Below are 21,141 nucleotides of genomic sequence, written 5' to 3'. Positions count from 1 at the left end.
ACTCTCTCAATTCTCTCAAACCCTCTCAAGTCTCTCAACTCTCTCGTTTTTAATAATTTTCACTGTTTTTATTTAAAAATATTATTTTTTAATTATCTTGTTTTTATTCTTTTAAACTGATTTCTCACGAATGGTCGCCTCCTTAATCCGCTTTGACGACAAGCATATTTTCGCTACCCAATTAGTAATGGTAAGACCGAAATTTAAATTTTTTTAATTTCAATAATGTTAAATTTAATTGTTTTTATTATAATTATAATTATAATTATAATTATAATTTTTTTTGTGCAAATAGGTGGATGATCATGTTCTAGAGGGCTTTATTCATAATATGGGAAAGCGTGCGATTCCTGAAATTCGTGGTCACTTGCAAGTGACTGGATTCTCATATGTATCTAGCATGTCCGAGGGCTGCAAACTCGATTTGCAACTAATCAGCGCATTGGTGGAAAGATGGAGGCCGAAAACACATACTTTCCACCTTCCATACGGTGAGTGTACAATCACACTTGAAGAAGTGGAGCTACAACTCAGTCTGCAGTGGATGGGCCAGTCGCCACGGGATCTATGATCGTTTTAGATGAAGTGACCCTTTTGTCAATCACTATTAAGGAAGGTCCCGAACAAGTTCAAAAGTGGTTGAATATCAATGAACTGGTTGAAGGATAATTTCGACGAGCTCCCTGAAGACCCTGAAGACAGAACGGAGGAAGTGATACAATAATATGCTCGAGCATACATCATAAGGTTAATGCCCGACAAATCTTGAAATTTGGTGCATGTAAGGTGGCTACTACATTTAGTAGACTTTAATGATTGCATGAAACTAAGTTGGGGATCTGCCGTATTATCCACGTTATACCGAGAGATGTGTTGGGCCACGAACCCAAAGTCGACATCAATCGGTGGTTGTCTGCTTCTACTACAGTCGTGGGTTTAATGGCGACTACCGTTTATACTTCCCAAGGCAACCGACCTATATATGTTCCCGTTCGTGATGAGGTAAACATCATTTATTAACTAGTTTGTACAATAATTTTTATTATTATAAGTTTTGACTGACATATCGCTTGTACAAGTGGAACCATGGATTGCCCGAGGTTCTAGAAGATATTAGGCTATTGTTAGATTAACGGTAGGAAGTTGAGGTCAGTTATCTATTCTTTTGAACCTATATTAATTACACAATTATACGTAAAAAAAGAAATTCATAAATAACGATATTTACAATTTTGCTTATTAGTTTGAATGGATGTTGTACGCCGACACCGATGTCATATCCTACATCCCGACAGAAGTGTTGCACAACTGGCAAATGTAAGACGCAAAGCTGCTGTTGATAGTATACGCGACAGTTGAAATGCACGAAATAGACTAGGTGTTGCGGAAGTTCAGATAGAGGCAACGAATTTCACCACCACCGTAAGACCTGAAGGATCTGCGTAATGTGGACATGCGGGGGAAGAACAACATCGACTGGTCTGTGCAGCACGAGAAGCACATTAAGGCGGAGGATAATAGGATGCAATCCATACCCATTCGCGAACAATTTTTCTTAGTGGATACGATGGTAGTTGATGATTAATTGACATGGTTCAAAGCTGTTGGTAAGTTGTATTTGTTATCATAAGAGGAGAGGAATCGCCAAATTCGGGTAAAGAAGTCACATCGATGGCCACAACAAACTAGGAGGGGACGAGGTCGTACAACGGGTTCGTCATCCACTCTAGCAGAAGATGTGCCGCCTATGGCTACGCAATATTCAGGTCACTTCCCTCCAGGTATTCCTATTCAATTACCTAACCATGTGTTTTATTCACAAGCACCACTACACTACGGACCATCACTGTACATGGTCAATTCTTCTGTTCCCGTAGGTATATATTTCGTTTCATCGATGTCTTTCGCATATTACACCCTTGCATAGATGTCAATGCCAAACCCCGTGTCAGGACAGTTACCAACGTGCCCACCGCCGCCGATGCAAGTACCCATGCAGCAGTAGATGGCGATATCGATGCTCAGTACCATTCTGACATACCCAAGATTTGGGGCACCTTATGGTTTCACGCCTATAGTAACCCAAACACCGTGCACATCACAATTTTACGTTGGTGGCTCATTGTCGCAACTGGTGGATGAGGGAGTGGCAGACACATGATGGCAAGTGGGGACGATGCAACAATTGACCATAGAAGAAAATGACAATGGTGTCAATCTCGAAGATACAGTTGCCAACGGGGCTGCGCTAGCTATGTACTCAGGCGATGATGATGACAATGAGGAAGGCTACAGTTGCATTTTTTATTTTAATTTTGTTAATGTAAAAAATAGACATGTCATAAAAAAATCGAGGTTATTTATTCAAACAAACCACTTCTCATTATTACGGTCTATGTTTCATTGATAAATAACAAATGTCGAGTTTTGTTATCGACATATTGTTTTGAATATGAAATGTTTTGGATTTACCTAGTATTGATACTTACAAAAGTATCAATACCAATTGACATTTTATAGATTTCAAAATTGTTAGAATGCTCAAATCGTATCAATACTTAAATAAGTATCAATACTTTTCTATTTGAAATTGATACCCTTCGGGGAGATCTAGAATTTTGTATTTTTAAAACTATTTCTTACTCGAACTATTATTCTCTGAATGATTGTTGTAGACTAAATTGAACTAAAATTAAGAATTGTAAAACTTGACTCCTTTATGAAATGGGCTTTTGTAGCTTTTCTGAAAATTCAACATCTTACTTGGCCATTTTGGTGTCTATAATGTGACTTCCATGATTCGACCATAATGTTTGGATTGGGTTGGGAAGGTTACAAGTACTGTCTAAAGAGGATTAATGGTGAATGTTGAAAGAAAGCTTTAGCTTGTTCATACAACACCGGCAATTCCCCTCATTACAATTTTATGGTTTTTTAAAAAATAGATCATATAATTATAATTTCAAAAAATATTTTTTTAGAATTTTAGAAAATATATTATGAATTTTAATTTTTTATATTTTAGAATTTTGTTAGAATTGTTGTTAAGAAAAACTCAAATAATATCAAAATGATATTTTAGCTTTAGTTCAAGGCCAAATTAGTTACTAACCCTTTGAGTTAACATGTCACGTCATCATTCCATTAAGGGATGACAGAAGTTAATGGACGAGTGACAAAGATATAACAATTTGATATTGTTATTGACTATACACAACATTTGAAAATTAGGTAGTCAAGACATAAATTTAATAGGAATTTAGTAATTTTTCATATAGTTTAACCTTTTTTTATAATTTAAATTTTGAAAAAGAGAATGAGGGATGAATTATTAAACTTGGTTTCTGGTGTTTGATGTGAAGATATAACAATCTCGATATGCCAATTAATTAATGCAATTTAATCATGTAATAATTATTTTTTATTACAATGTTTATATATATCCATAACTCATTTCTAATCTTTAAATAGGAGGGTAAATGTATTTCAACGCACTCAAACTCACGTCCTCCTACACTGTCAACAATATTTATGTTAAGGCTAGACTTATTCATGGGCCGAGCTACCCGTCCAAGCCTGAAAGCCCACCTGATATTTGGGAGGGTTTGGGCAAACATATTAGGCTCGAAAAATGGGCTTGGACAAAAAAATAGGCTCATTTAAAATATGGGTTGGGCTCAAGCTTGAACATTTAAGTCCCAACCTAGTACGTTTTCAAGTTTGTAATGTCTATATTATGTAATTTATAACATAAAAGTTAAATCTATAGTAATATATAATACAATTATAATATAAACATTAAAAAAAAAATTAAGATGAGTATATATAAAACTACAATAAATAAAAATACATAATATAACATCCCATACTCAACTCGATCATTGGATTCGAACTACAGGATGCTACGCTCCATATCTGAATTTTAACTAACACATTTTTTTATTACGCTCTGCAATTTATAACCACTTAATACAAATATTATCTAATACAATTAGCTAATTGACTTTACAATATCCATGAATTTTTTTCAAATATATAACTTTAATTTAAGATACAAAAATTCCACAAAGTAACTTTAACATATTGAATATTCATTTAGTCTTGACATTTATCTTCTAACCATGTTCAATTACATATTCGACTATGACCCTAAGGCTTCGCCTCTAAGTAGCCCTGCTATATACATATTATGACTAAGGAGCAAGTTTGCCTAAGCATGACAGATTCTGGACTAGTCCCTTCTTGAGTTTTCGAATTTCCTTTTTTACTTACAATACATAATAACACATAAGTAAGTTCAAATTGAACTTAGTGAGTTATCCATACCTCGTATCCTCACAAAACTTGTATTTACATGGCCTTCATGGTTCTGAATTTATGTTAACTTTATCCGTACTAAGACAATTTGTCAATAACACTAGCGCAAACTTGTCACCACACATATCGAAGCATCCAACAAGTTAACATATTATTTTCTATGACACAAACTTCCTCTTCCTCACTTCTCTTTATGGAACCCCTTGCAGATTATTTTAAGTGATTGTATAACTGACATCATATTACCAATTTGTCATTGGCACAACCGTGAAATACCTTCACTAACCACTATATAGAGGATTAGCGCATGACGATTAAATCTTGCGAACACTCTTTTGATGAATAGCTTCTACGAATTCCACTTGAAAGATAGACCATTCTTCTTAGAATGCAATATATATACATACAGATACTGACTTACAGATTCATATAAGTAGATACAGATTTATAGGAAAAGATCTTCATATAGAAATGGATTCCAATATGCGAGTGGTTCTACGAACATTCATAAGATGGAATTCTATGTCTAGCTTTGAAACTAAGTTTAGAGAACAAATTTGGCAGATTGTAATAACTTACATTTGTATCGTAATAACAGATAACCCATACATAGTGCATTACTCATAGAAACATATTACATGTAGGTGGATTCATAAGAACGAATCTTTTATTTGTAGATTCATACTTGTAAGATAGGCCTAACAGGCTCTCACTTATAAGATAGTCTTGGCGGACTTCCACTTGCAAAATTGTACATTTGTAAAATGGTCCTAATGGATTGTCACATCTTTTATACGACTCACATTCACAGATAACTCGTACTTTGGATTCGTGCATAGTAACAGATAACAACTAAATGAACTCATTCTTGGCAGACTTATAAAAGTGGATCCAATATTGGCGGAAACATAGATGCAAACATATACACGGATTCACATATGCGACCTATATCGCAAACCTCCACTAGATTATACCATTTAGGCAAGTTTGGCGAACCTCCTTAGATCATGTCATGGCCATGGTCTTGCATTTCATATATACGATTTAAAGCCTTAGACTCCCTAGAGTCTCATACTACCCTTAAAGGGCTTTCATATACTACTTGTAAAAGACTTTCATATATTGGTGCACATCATTCTCCATACAGTCCTCCCGAACCTCCACAAATCCTCCTTGTTAATTTGAACACATAAGTGTTCCCTAACAAGGTCAGGGTCATTAGCCATTCTCGGTTTGCATTTACATGCCATACCGGATGTAAAACTTATAACATGTTATATTCTCTTTCTCTGCTACTTCTTTTATCATACCTACACTTCGACAAACCTCTACAACTCGCATATCATTCATACACATTCACGATAGAATATAACCAACGATAGAATAGTCTCGTTGTTTTGGGTGTCTAATGTAACCTTCACAATTTGGTCATAACGTATAGGTCGAGTTTGGGAGGTTACATGTTAAGTAACTTACCAGTTAGATAAATTCTCAGTTACTTATGCATAAACTTTAGCTTGTTTCCTCCATGCAAACCGTTTTTTAATCCGCTAATTACTCTTATTTACGTTGGAGCCCGCCCAAATAGAAAAGTTTTCAATTTAATCCCCAAAGTCACTATTACAACATAAGTTTTGACTTTTCCAGGTGTGACATATAAAATTATTAATATTAAATTAAAAAATATAAATATTTAAAATTTTAAAAAATAATATACGCGGGCCTAAAATGAGATCGAGTTAGCTATTTACCAATATGGATGAGCTTAGTTCAAATTTTGGACTCGTATTTCAATTTAAGTTAGGCTTGGGCAAAAATAAAATGTGTTAATATCATGCTTAGACTTGATCTGAACCCGACCTGACCCATGAACACCTCTATGTTAATATAAGTAAAGATCTTTGTATTAATAGAAATTAAAGTAAACATAGCTTGAATTTAAATTATAACCATTTTGATTGACTACTTAAATAATTGAAACTCGCCAAATTTTGACAAATTTTAAATTTATCGAAATTTATTAACTTGATTTAATTAAAAAAGTTGAAATTATTTAAATTGAAATAATTAAAATATTAAACTCAAAACTTGATCCAAAATAAACCATTCCAAATCCTGCATTTCACTTGTGAAATTGTCATCCCATGAAACATGGTTGATTGAATCTACATCTTTATCCTTGGATTACAAAATATTCTTAATTGTATATACCATTGTAAAAGCAAAAGATTGAGATTAGCTTAATTGTTTCATATATAAAATGTATCCCTCAAGATATGAAGAATTTCCTCAAATAATTTCATTTATATCAAGATTTTAAAATTTTAAAAATAAATTTATTTGTTTAGGAAAAATAATGAAAAAATTTTAAGAGGGTATTTAAGTCCCTCAATTTCTTTTTTCAAATTTGATATAAAGAGTTGATTTTTCAAATTTTCTCATTATTTTATTTTTAATACAAATGGTCCATTATAAAATAAAACAACTTAAAAAATATTTTTACCTAATTTTAATATATATTTTTTAAAAATATTTTATTAAAAATATTTAGAATATTTTACAAATTTAATGATATCCATATTGAATATGTTCTATATTATTTATATTTAATATTATTAATTTTCTTTTATAATTATATTTTAAATTGTAAAATTTCAATAACACTAGTTTTTTTTTAAAATAACTGTTTATCCAAATTAAGCAATTACAATTACCGACCTTTTGAATTTATGAATTTCAAAATACTAACATTTTAAAAATGTCTAAAATTCACTAGCTAATTAAGTTTTAAATCGATTAATATGGGTATTGTTGTCAATATAAGAGGACTTAGGTTTGAGTGGGTTGAAGCGCATTATCCTCCTATTTATGAGTCGGCTAGTTCTAAGTATTGTCTCGAAAAAAAATAAATATGATCAAAACTTATAATAAAATTATTAAAAAAAATCTCTAAAAATATTTTTTTGAGAATTGAATTTCATGAAGTGGGGAGATGTCCCCAAATATCTGAAGGGTTGAAAAAGATCACATGAACATGATAAGGCATGTGCCGACATAACATAGAACAACGATTACAGTTTCCCAAAACTTGTTTGAATTCTTTTACTCTTGTTAAACGACAAGTAATTTTTGTCAATACCTTTTTTTCCCCATAAATTACTAAGTCCATTTCCTGATTGACTGTTTGTATTTTTCTCCCTTAAAATTCAATATTTAGGCTGTTCTTCTCAAGAATATTATTTTCAAGATGTTTTTATTTTATTCATTATTAATGAATAAAATAATTCACAAATAGATTAAGATAACACAAATAGTAAAATAATAAAAAACCACATTAAGTGGTAGACCTGATTATGAGTCGGACTATTTGTTTAGATTCGAAGACGTACTTGAAAAGTGAAAGGTTTGGACAAAAATATAAGCTTGAAAAATAGGTTTGGACAAAAAATAATTTTCGTTTTTTAAATGGATCGGACCTCGGGTAGGTTTTTTTGGCCGGCCTGAATCAATTGTTTTGTTGTTGTTTCATTGTCATTTCGCTACTGTTGTATTAGCATTTCACTATTATATTATTACTATTTTGTTGTTATTGTTTGGATATTGTATAATTCTTATTTTATTGTTAATTTTGTTACTGTTTTAAAGGCATTTGCTTGCTAAGTTCAACTATTTTAGTGTTATTTAAGTACAAAGACTTTTTTAATGTATTTTTAATTTGTTGGGAAACATTTATTTTAATGTTTTTAGTGTATTTGATGTATTCTATTTTTAATTTTTTTATATAAAAATAATCTAAAAAAATTAAAGTTAATTGGGTTGGGCTCTGATTTAGCATTTTTTAATCTGAATCGGGTTTGGACCAAATTTTATGCCCATTTTTTACATTGGATAAAATTTTACATTAATCCGATTCGATCCGTGATCAAGTATATATATTTTTTACTTCACTATAGTCAACAATAAAATAATCACTTTTATATATGTTGATTGTTCATGACTAAATGATTTTAAAGATATCTAGAGTGACAATTCTTACCACAATCTCATCATAAATTTTGATTATATTTGCTTTTCACAATGCCTAGAATTACTCATAGTCCCTCCCCAACTCATAATTAGGATAATAATACGTTTCAGCGCATTCGAGCTCACATTCTCATGCATTGACAATAATAAATATATCAATTAAGTTAAGACTCAATCATCAATTAATTGCCCAACTCAACTGGTTAATCTAAGACTAAAAATGGAATCCCAAATAAATAAATTACCAAGGCGTCAAGCAGTTATTGGGAGCGAATAGTAGTTTCAAGTCTTGCGGCGACATGTAAATTATTAAATTAAGTTGGGATATAAATTTCTACAACTTGTACCATTTTCTTCTACAATTTAATCATTTAATATACTCAGCCCATTTGACATTAACCTAATTAAATTAATTTAATAAAATTCAACATATGACTATGGTTATTAAAAATTCTTGAAATTATTATAATATCTACATATCTTCTCAAGGTTTTATATAGAGTTGGTAAATCATTTTTATTTGGGTGCCCTAAATACACCAAAATTATTTTGTTCTAGTCAATTTAGTTCATCATTTAATAAACCTTTGACTTATATGTTTAATTATTAAAATTAATAACCAATGCTTATCTTGATTAGGCTTTGAAAATTAATTAGTAAAATATTTTTATTATTTTATGAAGCAATAGTTGAAGTTGAACCCACAGACACTAAATTCAATTTAATTATGATGGATCAAATATATAGACCAAAATAAGTTAAGGTCTTTGAAAGTGGTAACATCTTTTCACACCTAAAGGGATTAAACAAAATTTACATATTCCCATGCCTAGTTCTATATGTATATTTGTTAGGATATTTATATGATATTTAAGAGGGTCTAGAAAAAATATTAAACTTAAAAAGTTTGAATAAATGTATTGGGTTGAGCTCGAACTCAACGATCAAAGCTTCAGTTAGCCTATTTTTAAGTTTATAATATTTTTTTATGTATTATGTAATTTTTGTTATATGAGAATTAGATATGTGTATAATGAAAATATTAAAAAAGTATGCATATAAATACTAAATATTAAAATAATATAATATATTCTTATTTTATTAAAAAATAAAATGAATGAACTTATGTTAGTCTTAAATTAATATGAGCCCAGTTGGGCAAATTTTGATATTAAAATTTCGAGTCAAACTATATTTAAACAATTGTGTATAATATTCATACCATACACGAATTCAAGCTAAATCTAACTATCTTAAACCATAAACACCTCAGAAATTGCACAATTAAATATCAAGACTATTTAATCAAGGCTTTTGTTATTTTTAAGAGTTTAATTTGGAGGATCAAATTACTCATCTAAATTCAAGCCTACTTGAGTTACAATTTTAAGGTCTCAATTATTAAATTCAGAATTCTCAAATAAATTAAATCCAAAAATATATAATACTATAATATAAACAAAGTTGTTTATATCTAAATTTTAATAAAAGAAAAATATATAAAATTATTAAATATAAATTAAAATAGTATATGTTAATTTTTTAAATAAAATATGAGGACTATTTACAATAAATGGACTTGAACAAAATTTGAAGTTCATATTTGAATTGGATCGAATTTAAACAAGTATAAATTGTGCTAATACCATACTTAACCTAAAGCCAAAATGACATGTCCAATAATCACCTCTAATGTAAAAATTATTCTATGATTGAGTTTAAAATCCAAAATCAGGTCGAGAATCGAGATATGTTAGAATTAAGTGACCCAAATTCTTATTTAAATAAAATACGATGGAAAATAAAATAAAAGTAAAATCCATATAGAACTAGACTTCTTTTATTTTATTTTAGAATAAGGTTTTAAACCTTATTAAACTCCATCTATTTTATATTGATTAGATAAGGTGTTTCAATCCTACTAGAATATGGCTTTGCAAGCCTATAAATAGACATAGTCTATTCCTCTTGTATTTGAGTAAAAATTTTTCGACATAGTGAATTTTCTTCTCTTACGCCTGGTGGTTTTTTTTCCCGAAAGGGTTTCACGTAAAATTTATGTGTTCTTTATTTTTATTTATTTTATTCTATTTTATTTTTCACAAATTGGTATCGAGCTTCCGGGTTATTCATCTCGATCACGGTAATGGCGTCTTTGAAGTATGAAATTCATTGTTGGATCGCAACACCGATTTGCGTTGTGGCAAATTAAGATGCAAGCGCTTCTTGCAGATGGATCTATAGAGGATGCCCTGCTAGGATAGATAAGATGCCTTCGACATTAACAGATGAAGAGAAGAAGCGTAAGGATCGAAAGGCATTAACACAATTACATCTGCATTTGTCCAACGAAATTTTGCAGGATGTGATGAAAGAGAAAACTGCCGCTGCATTATGGAAGAGGCTAAAACAAATATGTATGTCGAAAACTCTAACAAGCAAGTTGCATATGAAGCAGCGTCTTTATGCTCATCGTTTGGAGGAAGGTGCGTCTGTACACGAACACTTAACAGTGTTTAAAGAAATTCTCTCAAACTTGGAGGCCATGGAGGTTCAGTATGATAAGAAAGATCTAGGGTTGATTCTACTTTGTTCGTTGCCCCCGTCTTATTCAACCTTTAGAGACACGATTTTATATAGCCGCGAGTCTCTCACAGTTGATGAGGTTTATGATTCTTTAACCTCGTATGATAAGATGAAGCATCTTGTGGTTAAACCCAACTCTCAGGGAGAGGGTCTCATTGTTCGTGGGAGACAAGACCGGAATGTTGATGATGATCGTGGTAGAACACAGGAACGGAATCCTCGTGGTAAATCTAAGGGTAGATCGAAATCTTCAAACAGAGGTAAAACTTGCAACTTCTGCAAGAAGAAAGGGCACATTAAATCTGAGTGCTATAAGCTACAAAATAAGATTAAAAGGGAGGCTGCGAATCAAAAGGAAAACAACCAAAAATTCGGTGAAGTGATGTTGTAGAAGACTACAGCGATGGTGAACTTCTAGTTGCTTCATCAATAATTCTAAAGTAAGCGAGAGTGGATACTTGATTCAGTTGCACCTTCCACATGAGTCCCAATCGGGATTGGTTTACAACTTATGAAACAAGATGTCTGAAGGTGTTGTTTTGATGGGAAATAATGCTTCATGTAAAATCGCGGTGTTGGAACAATTAAAGTTAAGATGTTTGATGGAGTTGTCGAACACTTAGTGACGTGCGGCATGTTCGAATTGAAAAGAAATTTAATTTCGTTGAGTACTCTTGATTCAAAAGTGCAGATATACAACTGAAAGTGGGGTTTAAAGATTTCAAAGGGTCCTTGTTGTGATGAAAGGGCAAAGAAAGATTGCCAAGTTATATGTTTCTGTGGTTCTCTTATTCTCGGTGATGCAATTGTCGTTTCCTCTTCCTTGTCGATGATGATATTACTAAACTTTGGCATATGCGCCTAGGGCATATGAGTGAGAATGGCATGGCGAATTAAGCAAAAGAGGACTTCTTAATGGGCAAGGAATTTGCAAACCGAATTTCGTGAGCACTATGTTTTGGGAAGCAAAAGAGAGTTCGATTCACTAGAGGAATCCATAACACGAAGGAAACGTTGGAGTATATCCATTACGATCCGTGGGGGCCGTCCGAGTGCCTTCGAGAGGTGGAGCTAATTATATGCTAACCTTTATTGATGATTTTTCCGAAAAAGTTTGGGCGTTCTTCCCGAAGCGAAAAGCGATGTGTTTTCCACATTTAAGTCTTGGAAAATTATGATTGAAAAAGCAGACGGAAAAGCAGATAAAATACCTCCGTCATGCACAATGGCTTAGAGTTCATTCTAATGAGTTTAATAGATTGTGCAAGTCGAAGGATCATGAGACACTTGACGTTCGTCATACTCCACAAAGAAAAGCGGCGTTGCGAGCGAATGAACGAACGATCATGGAGAAGGTTCGATGTATGTTGTCAAATGCCAACTTACAAGTCATTTTGGGCGAAAGCGACCTCTCTCTGATGTTTTTGATCAACCGATCTCCATCCGTTGCCATTGAGAAAAAGACTCCACAAGAGGTATGGTCCGTAATCCCGCTAATTATTCGATTTAAAGATTTTTGGGTGTCTGCGTATGCTCATGTTGATAATGGAAAATTGGAACCAAGATCCATTAAATGCGTTTTCTTGGTTATAAAGTGGTGTAAAAGGCTATAAGTTATGGTGTCCTGAAAATAGAAAAGTTGTGATTAGCAGAGATGTTGTTTTTGATGAAACGCTATGCTACCTAACTTATCTCTTAAAGACTCTTCCAATAAAGAAAACCAAAAGCGGTGGAGCATCGATTAATACGAATCAACTCCTCAAGCCAAGACAAAATTGAGAATAGAGTTGCTTCTTCACCGCAATACTCTATCACCAAAAACAGGACAAGAAGAGAAATTAAACCTCCAAAGAAGTATGCCGAGGTTGATCTAGTTGCTTATGCTTTAAATGTGGTGAAGATATAGATGCGAATCAAGAGCCATTTAATTATTCGAGGCGATTAGTGTGAAGACTCGAAAAAGTGGATGTTTGCTATGCAAGAGGAGATGAAATCACTCCACAAAAAGCAGAACATGGGATCTTGTAAAACTTCCTAAAGGTAAAAAGGCATTCGTTGTAAATGGGTGTTTAAAAGAAAGAAGGGACTCTAGGAGTTGAAGAACCCAGATATAAAGCAAGGCTTGTTGCAAAGGGTTACATCAAATTCCGAGTGGACTTCACAGATGTGTTCTCTCCGGTTGTTAAGCATAGTTCGATTCGAGCTTTGCTTGGTATTGTTGCCATGCATGATTTGGAGCTTGAGCGGTTAGATGTAAAAACGCATTTTTGCATGGAGAACTTGAGGAAGATATTTACATGCAACAACGAGAGGGTTTTATAGTCTCGAAAAAGAGGACTATGTTTGCTTGCTGAAAAAGTCCCTTTACGGTTTGAAACAGATCACCAAGACAAGGGTACAAGAGGTTTGATTCCTTTATGACTTCTCATGATTTCAAAAGAAGTAGTTTTGACAGTTGTGTCTACTTTAAGAAAAAGTGATGGTTCTTTTGTGTATCTACTACTTTATGTTGATGACATGTTGATAGCGACAAAAGATAAAGAGAGATAAGAAAGGTTAAAGCCCAACTAAGTGAAGAATTTGAGATGAAAGATTTAGGACCAGCAAAGAAGATACTTGGTATGGAGATTCTCGAGATAGAAAAGCAAGTAAATTGTACCTAAGTCGGAAGGGTACATTGAGAAAGTTCTTTGCGAGTTCAATATGCAGAGTGCTAAGCTCGTTAGTACTCCTTTAGCACCCATTTCGGACTTTCATCGGCCTTATCTCCTCAATCGATAATGAGATTGAGTACATGTCACATGTTCCATACTCTAGTGCAGAGGATCTCTCATGTATGCTATGGTTTGTTCACGTCCGATTTATCATATGCGATCAAGTCGCTTAGCGAGATACATGGCGAATCTCGGTAAAGAACACCGAAAGCGATTCGATGGATTTTAAGATACTTACGAGGCACTACTAATGTTTGCTTACAGTTTGGAAGAACTAAAGATGGAGTTATAGGGTATGTTGATGCTGATTTTGCTGGAGACCTTGATAGAAGAAGATCTCTCACAAGTTACGTCTTTACAATCGGAGGTTGTGCAATTAGTTGGAAAGCCACTTTGCAAACTACAATCGCTTTGTCTACCAATCGTTGAGTACATGGCGATTCTTGAGGCTTGTAAAGAAGCTATTTGGTTGAAGGACTATTTAGTGAACTCAATGAAGACCTTCAAATCAGCACAATATTTTGTGACGATCAGTGCCATCTTTCTTACAAAAGATCAAATGTTTCATGAGAGAACAAAACACATTGATATTCGGTATCATTTTGTTCGTGATATTATTGCTCGTGGTGATATTGTTGTGAGCAAAATTAGCACTCATGAAAATCCTGCAGATATGATGACTAAGTCACTTCCTATAACCAAGTTTGAGCATTGCTTAGACTTGGTTGGTGTTCATTGTTGAAGTTAAACCCTTAAGGGGTTTTTGGAAGAGGTGAAGAACTTGTTTATTGAAAGTTCGCGATGAAGAACTTGTTCATTGAGAATTTGTGTCAAGGTGGAGATTGTTAGAATTAAGTGACCCAAATTCTTATTTAAATAAAATACGATGGAAAATAAAATAAAAGTAAAATCCATATAGAACTAGACTTCTTTTATTTTATTTTAGAATAAGGTTTTAAACCTTATTAAACTCCATCTATTTTATATTGATTAGGATAAGGTGTTTCAATCCTACTAGAATATGGCTTTGCAAGCCTATAAATAGACATAGTCTATTCCTCTTGTATTTGAGTAAAAATTTTTCGACATAGTGAATTTTCTTCTCTTACTAGTGGTTTTTTTTTCCGAAAGGGTTTCCACGTAAAATTTATGTGTTCTTTATTTTTATTTATTTTATTCTATTTTATTTTTCACAAGATATGATAAAATAGTATAAAAAATATATATATATATATATATTTAGAAAAATAAATTAATACTTGTGAATCATGCTTATAATTAGATATATATATTTAGATATAATGCATTCTAATGCTATGATAGTAATGTATTTGCTTATAGGTTCCATCTTGGTGTGTTTCAAAGCTACTGAAATGGTCTTCTAAATTTTCTTCAATATCCCAACACATCATGTCTAACATTTTTCCTATTATTTTTCTTTAATTGTTCTTTCATATCCTTTATTTTTCCTTTTAGATCCCACACTAAAATTCATTGATTTAAAAAATAAAATAAAAGTATAATGACATAATTACCCTTCGACTTAAAAAAAAAAAGGTAATTTTAGCTCTTAATTTATTTTTCATCTTTTTAACTTTTAAACTCACAGTTTTTAATTTTGTTGAGGTTACATATACGTGGATTTCCACGTAGATGATACATCAATATTTAATTAATTTTTAAAATTTAAAAATTCAGAAAAATTATAAAATTATTTTTTAAAAATTAAAATTATTAAAAATTATAAAAAATAAAAATTAATTAAATGCTTATGTGTTATCTACGTGGTAATCCTTGTACATACCACGTCAAAAAAGTTAACAAATATTGAACTTTTTCATCCATTTTGGATGTTTTAAAAAAATGCAAATTCAATGGTTGAAAGAAGCGAAAAATTAAAAGTAGGTCTAAAATAAATTTTTCTTAATAAAGTTGAAGAGGGAAAAAATTATTATACCAAAAATAGAATAAAATAAGATTTTTATTAAAAAAATCATTATTAAGAAACACAGAAAAATAATTCAATCACAATATTCTATATTTACTAGAATAGTTATAATCAATTATTATAATAAACTATCATAATAATAATTATAAAAAAATTGAAAATTATATATTTCATACGTATGTCTCAGTATCTGCCAAAAACAAATGCATATACTTCAAGAAAAATGAAAGTTGGAGCAAGATAGTAACTTATATCTCCAGAAGCTACTAAATTTTTACATCCTGTTCTTTGGACAAAAGCTACCATGGCTGGAAGATCTCTTTATCTTCCTGTTCCTACAATGTTGTTTGTGAGCTACCGATCAAGCCGATATACGGATGGTGGATGAGTTTCAGTGAAATCTAGAATTCACTTGCAACAACAATTTACTGGAAGATCTATTTATGTTACTTCATGTTCTTACAATGTCATTGCTGAGCGAGCTACTGATCAAGCCGATATCAGAACGAACTATGATTCGGGTTATCTTAAAATTTGATAGAGCTCAAGAAACTCCTTAAATATGTTGTAGTTGCACTCTCAAAATTAACTCCAATTGTCCTACAAGTTCATAGATCTTCTCACATTCAGGATGAAGTTTATCATCAGCAACAAAGCTATGAACTTCGTTTCTTATCTCAATCATGCTTTGACCAATCATCTTCTTTAACCCCTTCTCCTTTATTAAACTTCTAATTTTTGCCAAATTACCCCATTTTCCATCAACACCGTACATATTGGATAACAAAATATAATAACCTGCATGATTAGAATCTAAACAGAGGAGATTCTTTGCTGCTACTTCACCTATCTCAACGTTGTGATGAATCCGACATGCAGCAAGTAATGCACCCCAAACATGAGGCTCAACTGGAACTGGCATTCGGTTGATAATGTCCGTGGCTTTTTCTAACTCTCCGGTACGGCCAAGGAGATCCACAACTATGCCATAATGCTCTGAACCAGGATGCAGTCCATAATCGTTTACCATCATATGGAATATTTCAATCCCCTGCAAAAGTAAACCTGCGTGGCTACATGCAGATAAAATAGAGACGAACATTACATCGTTTGGCCTCGCTGCTGAACTCTTGACCATCCTGTGAAATAACTTTAATGCTTCTTCGCCTCTTCCGTGGATTCCGAAGCCAGCAATCATTGCACTCCACAGAACAACATCCTTGTCTATGATTCCTTCAAACACTTTTATTGCATAATCCAAGCTACCACATTTCGAGTACAACTCTATGAGAGAAGCCCCAATAAAAGCATTATTATCGAAGCCGCTTCTAGTGACATAACCGTGAAGGCATTCTGCTTGTTGAAGAATACCTAACTCTGAAGAAGAAGCAAGAATCTTTACCATAGAAACAGCATCAGGTTGGATTCCACTACACAGCATATCTTTGAAGATTCCGATAGATTTATTAGCCATCCCGTTTAGAGCATACCCGCTTAACAAAGCAACCCAAGCAACTACGTCTTTCCCAGGCATTTTCCTAAAGGCATTAACTGCTTCAGCAGGTGACAAACATTTCATGTACATATCGATCAGAGCAGTTGAAACCGAGACTTCTAGCTCAAAACCTGTCTTAGTTGCAAGTTCATGGATCCTCCGACCCTCATCTAAATCGCAAGCAACCGCACAGGCTTGTAGTGCACTAACAACAGTAACTGCATTAGGTCGACATCCCTTGTTGATCATTTCATTGAAAAGATTCAATGATTCAACTGCGGCCCCATTACGAGAATAGCAACCAATCATTGAGCTCCATGTTACAACATCTTTCACTTCTATCATCCTAAACAAATTTTCTGCTACTTTTACAATACCTGTCTTTGCATACATATTCAACAATGCGTTAACCAAAGATAATTCACTTTCAAACCCTCTCCTAACAACAAAACCATGTACACTCCTGCCAAGCTTGAGATTCATCAACTTTGCGCAGGCAGAAACTAAACTAACAAGTGTTACGCGATCTGGATGAACACCCTCCTCCACTACCATTCTTGAGAAAAAAGCTATAGCCTTCTCAAAATATCCGTTCTGCTCATATCCACTCACCATTGAAGTCCACAAAACAACATCAGGTTTCTCAAACTCATTAAAAACTTTGGAAGCATCACCCATTTCACCACATTTCGAGTAAAACTCAATTAACGCAGATCCCACGAACAAATCCAATCTTATCTTTTCATGTTTCCACAAAAAACCATGCAAAATTTCACCATGTTTATGCAACTGCAGCTCTGCACAAGCCTTTAAAACTGTAGAGAGAGTATAATTATCAGGCACATTTTCCTCCCCCTTATCATCGGATATCATGTTTTTGAATAAAACCCAAGTCTTTTTCCATTTTTTATGTTTAGAATAAGCTCTAAGAATTGAATTCCACAGATAGACGGTTCTTTGAGGCATTTCATCGAACAGTTTTTGAACTTGCTCAATGGAACTGAAGTTTGAATACAAAGAGGTGAGCTTTGTGGCGAGGAAACTGTCGTGGGAAAACCCAGTTTTGAGAATTTGTGAATGTAATTTTGCTGTTGATTTTCCATCGTTACATGCTTTGCATAAATTGATAAAAAATTCCCTCCCTTTCATATACAAAACGACGGAATCCCAATTTACTGGAAAAATAAAATAAAATTCACAAGCTTTTTCACCAAATGAAACAGATCCAGGTTCAGAGTCTTAGGTTTTCATTAACTGCAAAACAATGGCTTGCCTTTTACGCTGCTCTATTATCTGGGCTCGGGATCCTCATCATTTTGGTCATGGGCTTTTATTTTTTTTAAGTTATAGCAAGCCCTGCCATTTCTTTTTAAGTTCAAATATAATGTTGTACATATTTTGCACCATCTGTTTGCAATAATTTGGTATTGCTAATTGAGTCCTAACTCGGTTGATATTAGTATTATTGTCCATATAAGAGGATATAAGTTTAAGTGTGCTAAAACGCAATTATCTTTTTGTTAAAGGGTTAGAAAGGACTATGGCTAATTCTAAATTTTTTTGTATCAAAACAAAGAAACTTTAAGATATTTTCACAATTAAATTAGATAATGATGAGACTTTTATTTCCTTATTTATATTGATTTGAGTTTTGAAGTGAATAAAATAGATTAGGTAATAAAAATAAAATTAATCTAATTTTTAATAGAAAACCTACATAAATATATTAAGAAATAAATTCTACTTTTTGTGTGATAAAATTAAAAAAAATTAAAGTTACATCTATTAAATTGAGCAAAAGCACCATTCTCTTTGTCTTGTTGTAGTACCCTAAAATTTTATTAGGTGCATCTTAAAAAACCTGTAGACTTGTCCTCCACGCTAAACTTAGTTTAGCTAGGCAATCAGCAACAAGATTAAACTCTAAGATCCAACTCCCTTGCTCATCTCACAACACACCACTACACTCTCATTCTCCCTTGCCACTACACCATCAATGAATAAAATATTTTGTAAATGCCCCTCAAGGACCATAAGGTAAACCAGTATGCTAAAACATCTTATAACTTGACTCATATTGCCTCGTCCAATTAAAAGAGACATTTACAACCTCAAGAATCATCCAAAAAACCTCTTGGAAAATAAACATATTCTTATTTTTCCAGAGTCGCCAAACAATGATTCTAAAGAGACAAGACCAAATTACTCTCCTACCAGTCAACCTCTGATGGCAAGAAAGATTATATACGAACGAATCATAGAGATTTCCAGAGAAGAACCTACACTGTTGATCACTTAAGACAACCTGCGTCCAAACTTCCTTAGCTACGAAACAATCCTGAAGTACATGAATAATATCCTCAACTTCATGACCACAGGCCGAACAAGAGCTATTATAGCCAATTTCTTATCTAATTCGCTCTGCGTTAGTAAGAAGCCTTTGCTTAAATGCTAGCCAAAGAAAAAGTCTAACTCTTTGCAGTCCCTATCCACTATCATATTTATATATCAGTGAATCAATTAACATAAATTTAAAAAAGGCATAAAATAAAATAACTAGGATAAAAATATAATAAATAGGTAATAAGTTAAAATTACATTTATAATTTTTGGTAAGTATTTAAATAAGAAAAAGAGACATGTTGCTATATTTCACTAAGTAATTATATTTTAGTCCAAACATAATTATTATCAAATTACTAAATAATAATGATTAAGGAAATTACATTATCTTTTATAATAACCGTAATCTAAAAGATTGCGTTTTTACTAAAATTAATATATAAATGATTTATTTAAAATAAATCATAATTTAAAAGGATTAATAATGCTATTAATAAAAATTCAATACAGGACTTATTTAAAATGATAAATAAATTAATAGCTTTAATTAAAAATATTACACAAACATTATATGTGTGAATTAATAAAATTAAATCATCAAATTAAAAAACGGACCCACATTACTTTAATAATGCAAATTGCTTATGTGTGACTTAGCTAACACTGCCACTTTTCTCACTCCAAACTCATTACCAATTATATGTTTCCTAATTTGCCTAAATACTTTAATATATATATATATATATATATATATATATATATACACATTCGGATATTTTTATTTCATCGAATTTAATTTTTATACTTTTCAATTCATTAATTTTAATTATTATATTTTTTAAAATTTTAAATTTCAATCTTAATTTGAATAGCAATAATTAAATACGATTGATTAAATTTTGCTATTAATTTTGTACTATGCGTAAAATTATAGATTTAGTATATGTTTTTAATAAAATCATTTTAATCTCTATATTTTTCGGATCTCAAAATTTCAATCTTGATGCAAACGACAACGATTAAATGCATTAATTGACTTTTTATGAGTATTATGTCAAAATAACAAACTGACATGACATTTTATTTAGTAATATGTTTGCTACATCAAATTTTGAAAGCAGAAAAATTTAATGAATTTTAACAACTACCATTTAATTAGGCCTACAATTTTACAATTCAAAAGATATGAGGACTAAAAATGACCAAAATAAAATATAAGAACTAAATCCGTAAGTTACCCATAATATAAAATTAATAACTAAATTTAACAAATTTTTTTAAGTGAATGTGTGGCGAAATAAGGCAATTGCATTAAAAGCCTCTTCCTTCGCTCCTCTCGCTCAACTTTTAACATTATTATTAGTATAGTTTGTAACACCCTATTGCTGACCCAATTACCGGGTTAGTACAACAAAGTATCACATTTGTTGCTGGAGCAACAACTGACAATTACATCGTAAATAAATCATTCAAACATTCAAATGGGTCATAAACACATTCACAATATGTCATACAATTAAATTCTATCTTTAATCGAGCTTACGAAAGCTCTTTTGTTGGCCTAAGTGTGAAAAATGACCAAATTATAAAGTTTTCAAAAATTTTAATCAAGTATCGATACCCTAGACAAGTATTGATACTAATCTGAGCTTCGATGTTGGAAAATTGAGTAAAAATCAATAGAATCGATACATCCCATAAAGCTTCAATAC

General features: G+C 32.1%; 1 protein-coding gene across 1 annotated transcript; it reads right to left on the bottom strand.

Moving 5' to 3' along the window:
- Nucleotides 1-15,706: 15,706 nt before the first annotated feature.
- On the bottom strand, nucleotides 15,707-18,426 carry LOC108456043 (putative pentatricopeptide repeat-containing protein At3g01580). The gene has a single exon (XM_017754634.2). The coding sequence runs from the start codon at nucleotides 18,233-18,235 to the stop codon at nucleotides 16,148-16,150; it is 2,088 nt and encodes a 695-aa protein (XP_017610123.1). The 5' UTR covers nucleotides 18,236-18,426; the 3' UTR covers nucleotides 15,707-16,147.
- Between the last annotated feature and the right edge of the window lie 2,715 nt (nucleotides 18,427-21,141).

This window comes from Gossypium arboreum, chromosome 9 (genome assembly GCF_025698485.1).
Source record: "Gossypium arboreum isolate Shixiya-1 chromosome 9, ASM2569848v2, whole genome shotgun sequence".
In the NCBI taxonomy this organism is placed as follows: Eukaryota; Viridiplantae; Streptophyta; class Magnoliopsida; order Malvales; family Malvaceae; genus Gossypium; species Gossypium arboreum.
This window is presented reverse-complemented; position numbering and strand designations above follow the sequence as displayed.